The following is a 13,089-nucleotide window of genomic DNA, read 5'->3' on the forward strand; positions in this document are numbered from 1 at the left end:
AGTTTGTGCTCACTTGTATCTCTAAACTTTAATATTGTGATTATTTATTTTCTTTGATATTTGTTTAAATGGGATACATCTAATTTAAATTTTCATGGTGATATTTGAATTGACAGAAAACAAACATAATTTAAATCTAATTTGAATTTTTATATTTTTTTGGTTGACATGAAACTAAGCTTTACTTGAGAAAGTACAATGTTACAAAAGTAAAAAATATCGAACTAGTGTTATACAAGTAAGGTGAGCTAAGATCAATCATTATTCACCTTTATCTTTTTCTCGGGTAATTCTAGAGTAGTTTCTTCATCATGTATATCAATTGTGAGAAAGTATAATGTTGCAAGGGACTCGTTAATCTTTTATCTTCACATTTAAATACGCAAAGAAGTTAAATGTATTTTTGATGTTCAACACAAACTTTTTAAAATACAAACTTTGATTTGTTTTCTATTTCAACGAGAATAAATGTTAATTTCATATATATATATATATATATAATTCTTTGTATTCCTAATTTAACTTAAATAAGATTAGGAGCTATTTTTTCTTTTCTTTACAATGAATTATTGTGATGTACATCCAATAAGAGCTTCTATTATGTCAATAATATCACATTTGCTCTATCCTTGTCATTTTCACAAACATCTAAACTAAATACCTACATTCTTCATTACCAATTTGCCTTAGATTATAATATTAATATTTAATTTCTTTAGTATTTGAAGAACAAAGTATGAAATTTATTAATACACGCTAATTTTTCTTATATCTTTCATGGAGAATTATTCTTTAATTGTGACAAAATTATTAAATTATTCTTCAATATAACTGAGTTGGTGGTTCTTTAATAAATATGTCTTATGTAAATGCCAATTTAAGTGATTCATGGACATTTTTTGAATTTTAGATTTATTTCTGTTACTTTTCCATTTGCAATGGATATAGCTTGATTCTTTTGAAGGATATCTCTGAACATTCTGATCGTTTCTCCATAGGTAATTCCTTGTATTCTTTTACCCTATAAATATTATTAACATTAGAGATTAATGTTTTTAAATTATAATCAACTAATGATAAGCTATTATATTATAGTCTTTTATCATTTTTATAGATTTAAACATCTATCAATTAATATTACTAATGTATTTTTGTTGCTCCAACTTATTAGTAAAATTATATACAGTTACTTTAACTAATATAGTGATAATAATTTTTAAGTCATAATATTTTTCAAAATTTTATTCTTAATCGGATATTTTTAATCAATTCTTATTGCTTTTGTTTACCAGTATCAACTTAAACTGTTTTTAGATGTTGAAAAGGGATAGTAAACTCTAAATTAGAAATTATATACATATACATTATACATTATACATATATATTATATATATATATATATTATTATATATTATATATAATATATATATATATATATATATATAATATATATTAGAGAGGGAGAGAGAGCAAGGAGAGAGAGAGGAGACGTAGAGAGAGAGAGAGGAGAAATGGTATGGCTTGTACAACACAAAAAGTATGTGGGAGCTGAGGTGTACAAGTGTTCTCCACTCACTCAAATGTCAGACCATTTCATGGGTAATAAGCGAATGGGGATGTGAACACATCAGTACAAGCACAAAATTTTATGCTTGTACCAAGCGATATCCCATATTCTCTATATATATATATATATATATTTATATATATATTATATTATATATATATATATATATAAGTATTATTATATACTAATATATTAGAATTTATAAAATTTTCAAATATAAGAATATTAAACAATTACACTTTTTTTTGCCAAGTTTTAAAATTTCAACTCTTCTTTTGTGGTTTTGAAATTTGAGGGTGTGATTTATAATTTTTAAAACTTTGGGAGTGTTTTTTAAAAATTTTAATTTTAAGTTTGGTAGTTGTAACTTCTATATTTCACGTGTTCGTGATAATTTTTAAATGTCGAGATATTTCTTGCAACATTAAATATTGAGGGTGCTTTTTATAATGATTAAAACTATAGAATAATTTTTAAAAATTTAAATTTTAGTGGTCTATCAATAGTTTCTAGATTAGATGTGCACTGATTATAAATTTTGAAATTTTAGAGTTTTTTATTTTTAAATTTTGAAGGAGTTCTTTTTAACAATTTTTGTAACTTTGAGGTTAATTTTAGCAAATTTTAAATTTTTAGGTGCCTAAGGGTAATATCCTAAATTCATCTTTTGTTGTTTGTAAATTTTAAAATTTTAGAATTTTAGGGTGTTTTTTTAAATTTGAACTTTTGATGGTATTTCTATAATTTTTGAGACATTGAGAATATTAATTTGGAAATTTTAAATTCTTAGGAGGTTGTTGTTAATTTCTTTATTTCATGTTTGTTGTTTTAAGTTTTGAAATATTAGAAGTTTTTAGGTGCATCGTGGTAATCCTTTGAATTCATCTATGTTATTTGCAAATTTTGAAATTTTAGAATTTCAATGTGTTTGTTTGTAATTTGAACTTTTGAGGATATTTCTATAATTTTTGAGACATTGAGGTGTTAACTATAAATTTAAATTCATCAAAAACTACTATTAATTTTTTGATTTCATGTTTGTTGTTTTAAGTTTTGAGACCTCCGAATCATTAATGCATACTTATATATATTTCTAAGTATATATTGTCATTAATATATACTTAAATATACTTACATATAATATATATCTATATACTAATATGTAAGTATATATTAATACATACTTATACAAGGGGAATTTTTTAAAAAACCTTTTTTGCTAAATAATTAGAAAAATTGATCATTTTGCTAATTATTTAGCAAAATCGACATCTTTTTGGCTAAAAAGATGTCAATTTTAAAAAACGTCCATCTTAGAACATACGACACTACTAGTCCTGTATGTTTTGAATAACCTAATCACCGAGTAGTGCTCATAGAAAACATACGAGTCTACTAGTTCTATATGTTTTAAGCTGAATATTTGTTCTGCCCAGCAAATCTACTGGACTAGTAGTCTTGTGGGTTTGCTTGGCAGAGCAAATGAATGCCTGACAATTCTACGGGACTAGTAGTCCCGTATTGTCGGGCTATATAAAGCCTAGCTGTGCCCCAAACTAGGGCACATCCGACCTCATTCTCTCCCACCCCCTCTCTCTCTCCCGATCTCCCTCTCTCCCAAACATGATCTCCCTCTCTCCCAAACTGATCTCCCTCCCAAACCCAATTTTCATCTCTCCCAAACCCGACCCAACAATCCGGATCTCCCTCTCTCCCTTTCTTCCAAACCCAACTCACCTCTTCCTCCCTCAAATCTGACACCGACGCCGTCTATTCTCTCCGACGCCGACGAGATCTGAAAGTTCATCAAGGTATAAATTTCTTATTTTTTTTCATAAAATTCTCTATATTGTTTAGCTAATATTGTATATCTAGAGGAAATATTTTAATTATGATATCATTATAGAGAAAAAAAACCAATTTGTATATGATGAATTTTAATTCTTCAGTTAAAATGGCGAATGAAATATCGATTATTTGCTTATTCAATGGAAAACTGGGTGTTGGAATGAATAATATGTCTATATACAGAGTTACTAGAATTAATCATGCCGAAAATGCCATTAAGGTCTTCTATAATTGTTCAATAAATGAAAAAAGAACAATTGCTGTAGAGATCACCAATGATGAAGAGTTTAATGACATGATACAACTTGCGGAAAAACAAATCTCAATCGAGTTGTTCATTGAAAATATTCCAATGTCTGGGGTTGCCCAAGTTTCATATGCTCACGGAGAGTTCTCCCGCATGCTTGAAAATCAAATCTCGTTATCTCAAAGTGCTTTGCACTTAAAAAATGACTCGGGTGTAATGTCAAGTAACATGTTCCACAACACGCTGGAGTCTTTGCCTGGAGGACATATTAGATTGAAGTGGCTAAAGTAGAATTTTGCAAACCCTTTGCCAGAAGATGCATCAGAAGTCATGATCCAACAACATACTAGAGCATATATTTTGCACATGATCGGGACGCTTCTTTTTCCTGACTCAAGTATGTTGGACCCTAGAGGGGGGACGAATAGGGTCAATGTTAATCTAATTCCGATTTTATGCCACTTAAAAAATTTATTGATTAATTAATTCTTGCAAAAGATATATGAATGAGTTATGAGAAAGAATGTAAATTACAAGCACAAACTTGATTAATTAATTCTTGCAAAAGATATATGAATGAGTTATGAGAAAGAATGTAAATTACAAGCACAAAATAAATATACACAAAGCAAACTCAAATATATGAATGAGTTATGAGAAAGAATGTAAATTACAAGCACAAAATAAATATACACAAAGCAAACTCAAATACAAGATACGATCACGGAGTTCAGTTAACCCTTGACCTACATCTCCGCTCCTCACCTCGAGGAGATCTCCACTATATCGACACACCCAGTTTGGAAGCCGAAACTTCTCTACACACTGGGTTTTCTAGTTCACCGAAAAGTATACAAGACACTCACAATGTATATACACATACTACAACCTCAAGTGTTGGTCTTCATGTATCGCCTCCCTCAAGTGCTCGACTTTACTACCTCTCACTAGGTTTTACTACCAATGCCACTACTCTTGGTATCGACTACGTTCTCACTACACACTCCTCTTGGTGTAAATGTGTATTACAAAGTATAACTCACAATATAGTCTCAATTACAAATGATTTGTTCTCTATAATGGATGAGAACACAATGTAGCTCACTCTCACAATATCACAATCCCACAACCCAAGTATATAGTGTATGAAATATTAAAAACTCAAATATATATATATATATATATATATATGAAAATAAAAAAAATAAAATGCTAGATAAATGAGTTAGGAAAACTTCTATATAAACACAAAGAGAGGAAAAAGAAGATTGAGGATGAATTCCTCAATTGACGATGTAAGATTCCTCTTTGTAAACAAACACCAAACTTGAAAAAGAAACTTAAACAATCTTTTAAACTCTTTAAAAACACTTGTTAAACCCCTCTTAGATAAAATTCAGAAGTGAAATAGTGAGGGGTATTTATAGGATGAAAACCAAAGCCCAAAAACTAAGAAAACCCAGCAAAAATACAAAATGCTGAAAAAACTAGCCGTTACAGGTGTTAGTCGACTAATGAGCTGAATCAGTTGACTGATGAGCTGACCGTTACAGGCAGCTAACAGCTTATCAGTCAACTGATGAATCTCGTCAGTCGACTGATGACCTCATCAGTCGATTGGTCAGTCGACCGAATAGGTAATAGAAACTATTGATGATTCCAGGCGGTTTCATCAGTCGATTAATAAAACTATCAGTCGACTGATAATCGGTTTTCAGCCTGAATTGAATAGTAAAAGTAAAATTCAAATCTCTTTTAAAATGAGCAAATAAATTCTAAAAAATATAAAACTTTGGGAAAAGTTTATAAACATGAATATGAACATGTTGGAAAAGGTTCAATTTGCTCTTACCATTTGTGAAATCTCAGAAATATTCAAAAATACTAAAATACATGTGTTTATAAATATGTTGATTTTAACATTTAGCTCAAATCAAGTTTTGAAAACTTGTGTAATGTTTTTATGGACTTAATAAAAGATGTTAATAATGTTTGTATAATCCAAGCATATTAAAATATATTTTGCATAAAAATACCTATGATTTGAGAAATTTCACAAATAAACGTGTGTGTAAAATTTGAGCTTGAAGAATTAGCACACATTACATATAAACCTATACTAAGTATACCAAGAGTGAATCATATGAAGCTTGAACTTGATTGGTTGACTTAATTTGCATAGGCTTCAATATCCATGTAGCTTGTTTTCCTATGTATACTAAACAACACAAAACAAAATACTAAAACCAATATTAATCTTAAATTGTTTATTAAATCATCATCAAAACAAGATGACCAACAAAGTAAACATAAAGTGCATTTAAGGTAAGACAACTTATTATTGTTATAATGCAATTGAATTTGATAAGGAGAGATTTTTGCTCACTATTTTTATAAAATATGACTAACACATTTGAATATGTGATAGGTAGTTACCACTTCTCGAGAACTTTAACATGTGTGGCACATTATCATAGGGTAGCGCTATTTTGGCATACCTATATCGAGAAATGTCAAAGATTGCTTTAATACAAAATAAAGAACTTAAGGGATGTTTAACATTGTTACAAGTTTGGGCATGGAAGAGGTTGGTTTTGAGACCACGATTATGCGAGATACGAGAGTTAGATGGACAGATTCCACTAGGCTACATGTAAAAATCATTAAATTTAATTTAAAATTTAAAAATTTGAACAAAAACCTACCTTATATCATACTTGTAGATGGAATGTCACTAAAACCTACGATGAGACTCCGGCAAGACAGTTAGATTTTTACAGAGGGGAGCTCGATCAAATGAAAATTTTTCAGGTATCGAATTTGAATTGAAGTCGTTTAAAGCTACCGATATATTTCAAAGAGTTATTAATATATGAATTATTTTGCAGTTCGAGTGGTAGCCATACACACCTTACCTACCTCGTCTACCGTTGATTTGAATGGAGGAACACGACATATAGAGGACCAGAGTTCCTCTCATTTGTTTCGAAATTTTGGAGAAGCACATGCCGGATCGCGTGTTTAGATAGTTTGGATTCGCGCAGCACGCTCCAGAATATGTCAAACAAATAGAGAGAAAGACTTTTAAAGGTGGCCATCAGATTGACTGGCGGAATATGCATCATTCATACATTACTAGATGGAATGACCGACATCAACTTATTGTTGATTAGCTTTATCCTCCGATGGAGGAAGTCGATTATATTAGATGGTATTAGGGGATTACCAGACGTTGGATAATCACTCAAACCATGCCTTCGGTCGATGAAATCGAGATTTACTCCTAACAATCCCGATATGTACCAAGAGGGTAGATGAGAGACAATGAGTAAGTAATTATGAAAATTATAATAGAGTTTTCAATCTCTTGTTAGCTTTTGGTTTCTTATATGTATCGATATTTTTATGTAATTGTAGATAGACGCTATGGACGAGGTAGAGGGGATTGCAAATGAGGGCATTGCTACCGCCACAGAAGATCCAGTACACGTATCATTCTTGCATCAGATAGTCGCGAGGGTTCGTAGAGCTTTTCGACAAACTCATGAGGATCGGCATGAAGGTCACGAGCAGGTGGTGCATGAAGATACTTTATATGCACGCCGACTAAGACGTAGTAGATCTTGCTTGCACGACGATGAAGCCGGTCCGTCATAGCAAGCGGGACCGTCACAGCCCCACACACAACCGGAAAGCGAGCATATACAAGCTTAAGTCGAAGGAGGCCGCTGACGATCCGAGCGGGTGCGAAGAGGGAGACGACGGGGGAGGGCAGACTTTTAGCTTGTTAGCTTTTCCACTAAGATTATATATTATTGTATGGAATTATTGATACACTTGGATTTGTTTAGCTTAGACTACATATTATCTTATGGGTAGACTTGATACAATTGGAATTGTTTAGAATTTTTCCGTATTGGTATGCATATGACATGTATATTGTGTTGTGATGTTCTGAATTGATTAAACTTGTTATTATCCGGTGTTTATTTTATAGAATTTGGATTTATTTAGAGTATTTTGTGATGTTGTGTATTTTGTTGGATTTGTGTTGTGATGTTGTGTATTTCGTTGGGTTTCTGTTGTGATGTTGTGTATTTTGTCGGATTTATGTTGTGATGTTGTGCATTTCGTCGGATTTGTGTTGTGATGTTGTGTATTTTTTAGATTTGTGTTGTGATGTTGTAAAGTTATAACTTTAATCAATGTATACAATATGGATAATATTTTTTAGTGAAAATTTTGGTCAAATAATACTGTATACGAAGTTAGAGGCACGTGCATGTTTTACCTCTGCCCAGCAAACCCACGGGACTAGTAGTCCTGTGGGTTTGTTGGGCATAGGCAAAAAAACCTACCTAACGTACGAGACTACTAGTCCCGTACGTTTTGGTAAGCTCACAGAAAACATACGAGACTAGAAGTCCCGTATGTTTTCTGTGAGCATTAATCGCTGATTAGTTCACCTAAAACATACATGACTAGTAGTCCCGTATAATCTGAGCTGGGCGTTTTTTAAAATCGACCTCTTTTTGGCCAACCGATTTTGCTAATCATTTAGCAAAAAATATATTTTTAAAAAAATTTCCCTTATACAAATATAATAAGATTAATCTATTTTTTTTTAATTTTTAGTAAAAAACAAAAAACCCAAAAAATTATAAAAAAAAGAAAACCAGGGCCAGCCCGAAGCTCAACCTGATTTGACCCGGGCCCGGACAAAGCACCCCGGGTCCGGGTCAGGACTAGGCATTTTCGGCCCGAAAATCCGGGCCGAATGGATCTATTTAGACAGCTCTCATATTTTCAGTCATTAAAATTTCCATGTCCCCATTAAAATTTCCATATCACAGGAAATAAGTTTATATCAAGTATCATGCCGGGCCCATAATTACTTTTTTCCCATTTCTCTTTTCTTCAAAGTTGTACACGAATTGGCAGTATATTTAGTACAATATAGTACAATCAACTGTCAACATTTCTACCATCATTAGTACTTTTGGCCCGAAAAAGATAAGTAGCTAGGCTAAACAATTAGGATAATATATGCTTAATTATATAATATCTCATGTTTTCGTTAGTAGCCCCTCTTTTTCCTCCTTTATATATAATGAGAAATTGACTGTTCTTCTAAATGCATAAAAAATTGACATATGTTATTTTTAAAGGTATAAAAATTTGACATGTGTCATATCTAGTGGTGGAGCCAGAAATTCATAAGAGTTTTGTCATAATCTATACTATTATAAAAGGGGAATTGGAGTGTTAGAACTTTTAATTTCCTTTTTTCCCTCTCAAATTGTGATAAATTCTAACTATATCATTATCTCTAATTAATATATCATTAAATAAATATAACCTCCTATTAATTATAAACCTCATTAACTTCCTAAATAATTGTAATTATCAATAACATTATAACTATTACTTGTTTAAAACTAATATAATAAAATAATTTATTAGATAAGTATACACAATTATTAGTAGTAACTAATTAAATTATTATAATAATTATTTATGAATTATAATAAAACAATTAACATAATAGTATAAATAGAATAATATATTACTAAATACTATTAAGAATTATACTATAGTTCAATGATCAATAAAATAAATATTTAATCATATAAATAGTGTAATTATTTTAGTAATATCACATAAATTACGAATTACACTATATATTTAGTATTAAATTATTACATAAATTGAATAAATAATTTAATATTATTTTTCAAGTATTTGCTCAAAAATTATTACATGATACTGAATAATCTATGCTTGGCAATGATTAAAAACTAACCTTTCAAAAAATTTATTTAATATTAATAATAGTACTATTAATTATTAATGATAGTATAATAAAAATTTATAAAATATTTATAGTACTAAATTATTTAAGTGCATAATTAAAAAATTAAATTAGATAAATATTTAATAGTATACTTATTTTAATAATTTTACTTGAACTAACAATTATAATATTAAATAAGGTAAATTATAGTAAACCCCCATGAACTTTCGACATTTTGTAGTAAATAGATGCTATGAACTGTAAAAATTCACACAAAACCCCTAATAACTTTTGTAAAAAGCCCTCATTAGCTTTTAGATAAATTACACTAAACCTCCAACAACTTTCAAAATGTCTTTTCATGCCAGTTTTGGTTCTAATTCATAGGATTTATTTGCAAATTTTAGAAAGTCATTAGGGGTTTAGTATGATTTTGAAAGTTCATAGGGGCTAAATGTTCATAAGGGCTTAGTGTAGTTTATACTATTAAATAATTATAATGAGAAATAACTACTGCAATATGTCGAAGACATTAAGTGTAATATGTAGAAAACATCAGAAAAAAAACTAGCAAGATTAACACAACATAGTTAATTCAGAACTAAGTTAACAATTTTCAAGTTGGAGAGACATATTTAAGAGAAGTTATAAAATTGGTATTATATAAGAATAAAATTAGATTTGGGGAACTTATTTAAAAAAAGGTTAGCACTGAGCGAATCATTGTAAGAAAAAAATCAATTACAATAACTATACAATAATAATTAATTCATATATTTTAAAGAAATCTTATTATAAAATTTTATTTATTAATATATAGTTTAATTATTCAATAAAAAATTCAAAACTTAAAACATGTACATTCACGTGCAAAGCACGTGCATTATACTAGTATATATATAAAAAGTGATATCACTAAATTTTATCTCCCATTCAATATAATTCAAAACTTTAATGAGATACAAAAGATATTTAACTAAATACAATTACAATTGATCTGTACTTGTCGTCATATTTTGAAATTATTTAGCAATAGACAGAACCACTAAATACATCATTTTCAATATAACTTATGTATCTTTTTTTTTCCTTTTTTCTAAATTTATGGTATTTATAGCTCATTGATATGTGACAAATTGAATTGTTTAAGTTTATATTCCTAGAGTAACTTTATTTTTAAGTATTGCCCATTAAAAGTTAATGGGTCATTACATAATGTCTAAATAATTAGGGTGTCACTTTGTTTTAAAGCTCACACATGGTGCATTATTGTGTGATTGAGGGTGGTGTCACTTGACACCCTGTGTATGTTGCTCTGCCCCTAGTTATATCATAAATAGTCACATGTCTCTCTATCCTATCATAAAATAATACATGGACACCTAATCTTTTTTTTTCACCTAAGAATTATCATTAAATTAAAACAATTCATAGTTAAAAATTCTAATACTTAAATATTTAATAATAATAATCAAATTATAACTATATATAACTGACAAATCTAATAATCATATCCTCTTTATATAATAAAGAGAAATTGTTGGGATGTTCAAAATCCACAAAATAATGCCAATCAAGCACATAAAACAATGTTGTGTCATATCCCCTTTTTATATGTAAACATCTAATTCTACTTTCAGCTAGAATCCTCATTGAGTGAACACTATCCAAAATTAAAAATATCTAATAATAAACATATTTGATAATCCTAATTAAATTATAAGCATCCATAATTAAAAATTTTAATTTTAATAATCATAAAAGACTTTTCTTATCTTGACTTATTCAACCTATAGTTTTTAAGTTAATTCTAATACTTAAATATTTATAATCCTAACAAATTATAATTATTTATTAATCCTAAAATTTTTTCATAAACCTCCCATTGATTTGGGCATTTAGAATTTAATCCCCAAGATTTTTGAAACTCTCACTAAACTCACAATAATATTAAAAATTTAAGAAAACATGGCTTTGAATTTTTGCACTTAGTCTCCATAATGGTGTTGCTCCATAATTTTATATAGATGATAATTAACCCTTCAGATCAAATATACTACACTAAGATCATTCATATTTGCAAGTTAGTCCATAAGATTTCAAACAATTTTTTAATAAAAAAATGAAAAACAGTTTTGAAGAATATGAAAATTACACATAGCTGCCTAAAAAATCTAAAATTACAAACAACTCGCACAAAAAATTGTAATATTTTAAACAACCATTCTTAGATTTCTAAAAGTATAGATAAATCCCTAAAAATCAAAATATTACAAACAAATCCTTAAAAAATAAAAAATATATATACAGCCCTCTAAAAATCTAATTGCAAAAAAAAAAAAGCTAAAAAACGAAAAAAATTATAAAAGGCCTTAAATATTTTCAAATTATAATTAAGTGAGCTCCTAAAAATTAAAAAATTACAAGCAAACTCTTGAAAATTTTGATAACTACAAACAAACTCATATAATCTAGACATTATAAACAACACCCTTCCAAAAAAAAAAAAATCAAACACACACTTGAAAATATATAAAATACAATGTAACTGGGCTATCAAATTAAGATGAGACTGAAAAATTGCAAAAAGATAAGAGAATCAAGTGTAACATATTACACATAAAGAAAACCATAATGTGCATTTCTAAGAGCAAAAAAAAAAACTTTCAACGACAAACTGAACTACACAAAAGGGAAGAGCTTAAGAAAAAGAAATGGTCTAAATACCTCTTTTATGTATAAAAAAATATTTATAGTTTACTATTAGTCCAATGTCTCAAAGATCTAGCACGTAGTGCTCCTAATTTTGTATTTCAAAATTTAAAATAAAAAATCTATATGCTTATTCAGTGAGCTAACTTTTTTTATAATTATTTTTTTAAAAGTACGGGCATAACTAATAAAGGCATCCATAGAAAACAAATGGATTAAATATACAAAATAAAGAAAAGCAGCTCCACCCGGACTCGGGCATAACACTTTGTCATATTTATAACAAAAGAATTCTCTGTGGTGGTAAACATTAATCTACCATCACTTTAGGCCTATGTTTTCCTCACCTTAGAATCCTTTGAGCCCTTTGTCCGTCTCTCCTCTTTCTTTGCCTCCACCTTCTGGTTTTTTCCACCACCTCTCTCATTCTTGGGCTTACTTCCCTCCCCATGGCCTATGTATGATGATGGACCACTTGATGCATCAGACGCCATGGAGTCATCATCGTTGTCATCTTTATCATCATCACTATCATTCTTGCTGCGTTTCCTACTACCATGATCTTCAACCCCACCATCTTCGTGCCCATATCCATCATCATCATCGCCGCCTTCGTCATCGTCATCATCATGTATGGGGGAGGCTAGGTACTTAGTCCATCCTGATTCACTGCTGCTGCATTCCTCTGAAGACTCCATGGAAGAGAAAGAGCTAGGACAAATGGGAGAAACGAAGCCAACCAAATACATTAAAAAAGAAAGAAAGGAAAAAGGAAAAATAATAAAGTAAACAAAATTGGCAATATATAGGATGGTATGCATCAAGAATCTCCCACCTGAGCTTCTCTGACAGATCAGCAGAAGGGGAATAAAAGGGCCCGAGTCTGATTAGAAGGGAACATCGGCATCCTTTATTCTTCGA

General features: G+C 29.6%; 1 protein-coding gene across 1 annotated transcript; it reads right to left on the minus strand.

The window, feature by feature from the left end:
• On the minus strand, positions 3,689-13,089 carry LOC109843120 (RNA polymerase-associated protein LEO1-like). The gene is made up of 3 exons (XM_020412053.1): positions 13,004-13,089; positions 12,516-12,879; positions 3,689-4,071 (listed from the first exon to the last, which is right to left on the minus strand). The coding sequence occupies exons 2-3, from the start codon at positions 12,864-12,866 to the stop codon at positions 4,009-4,011; spliced, it is 414 nt and encodes a 137-aa protein (XP_020267642.1). The 5' UTR covers positions 12,867-12,879; positions 13,004-13,089; the 3' UTR covers positions 3,689-4,008.

The sequence above is a fragment of the Asparagus officinalis genome, chromosome 5 (genome assembly GCF_001876935.1).
Source record: "Asparagus officinalis chromosome 5, Aspof.V1, whole genome shotgun sequence".
Classification (NCBI taxonomy): Eukaryota; Viridiplantae; Streptophyta; class Magnoliopsida; order Asparagales; family Asparagaceae; genus Asparagus; species Asparagus officinalis.

Bases quoted from the DNA above. Each gene is read 5' to 3' on its own strand.
- LOC109843120 (XM_020412053.1), bottom strand. From the start codon at position 12,866: ATGGAGTCTTCAGAGGAATGCAGCAGCAGTGAATCAGGATGGACTAAG. The intron at 4,072-12,515 runs GTGAGGAAAACA...TCCCCCCTCTAG, and splicing joins AGGGCTCAAAGGATTCTAAG to GGTCCAACATACTTGAGTCA.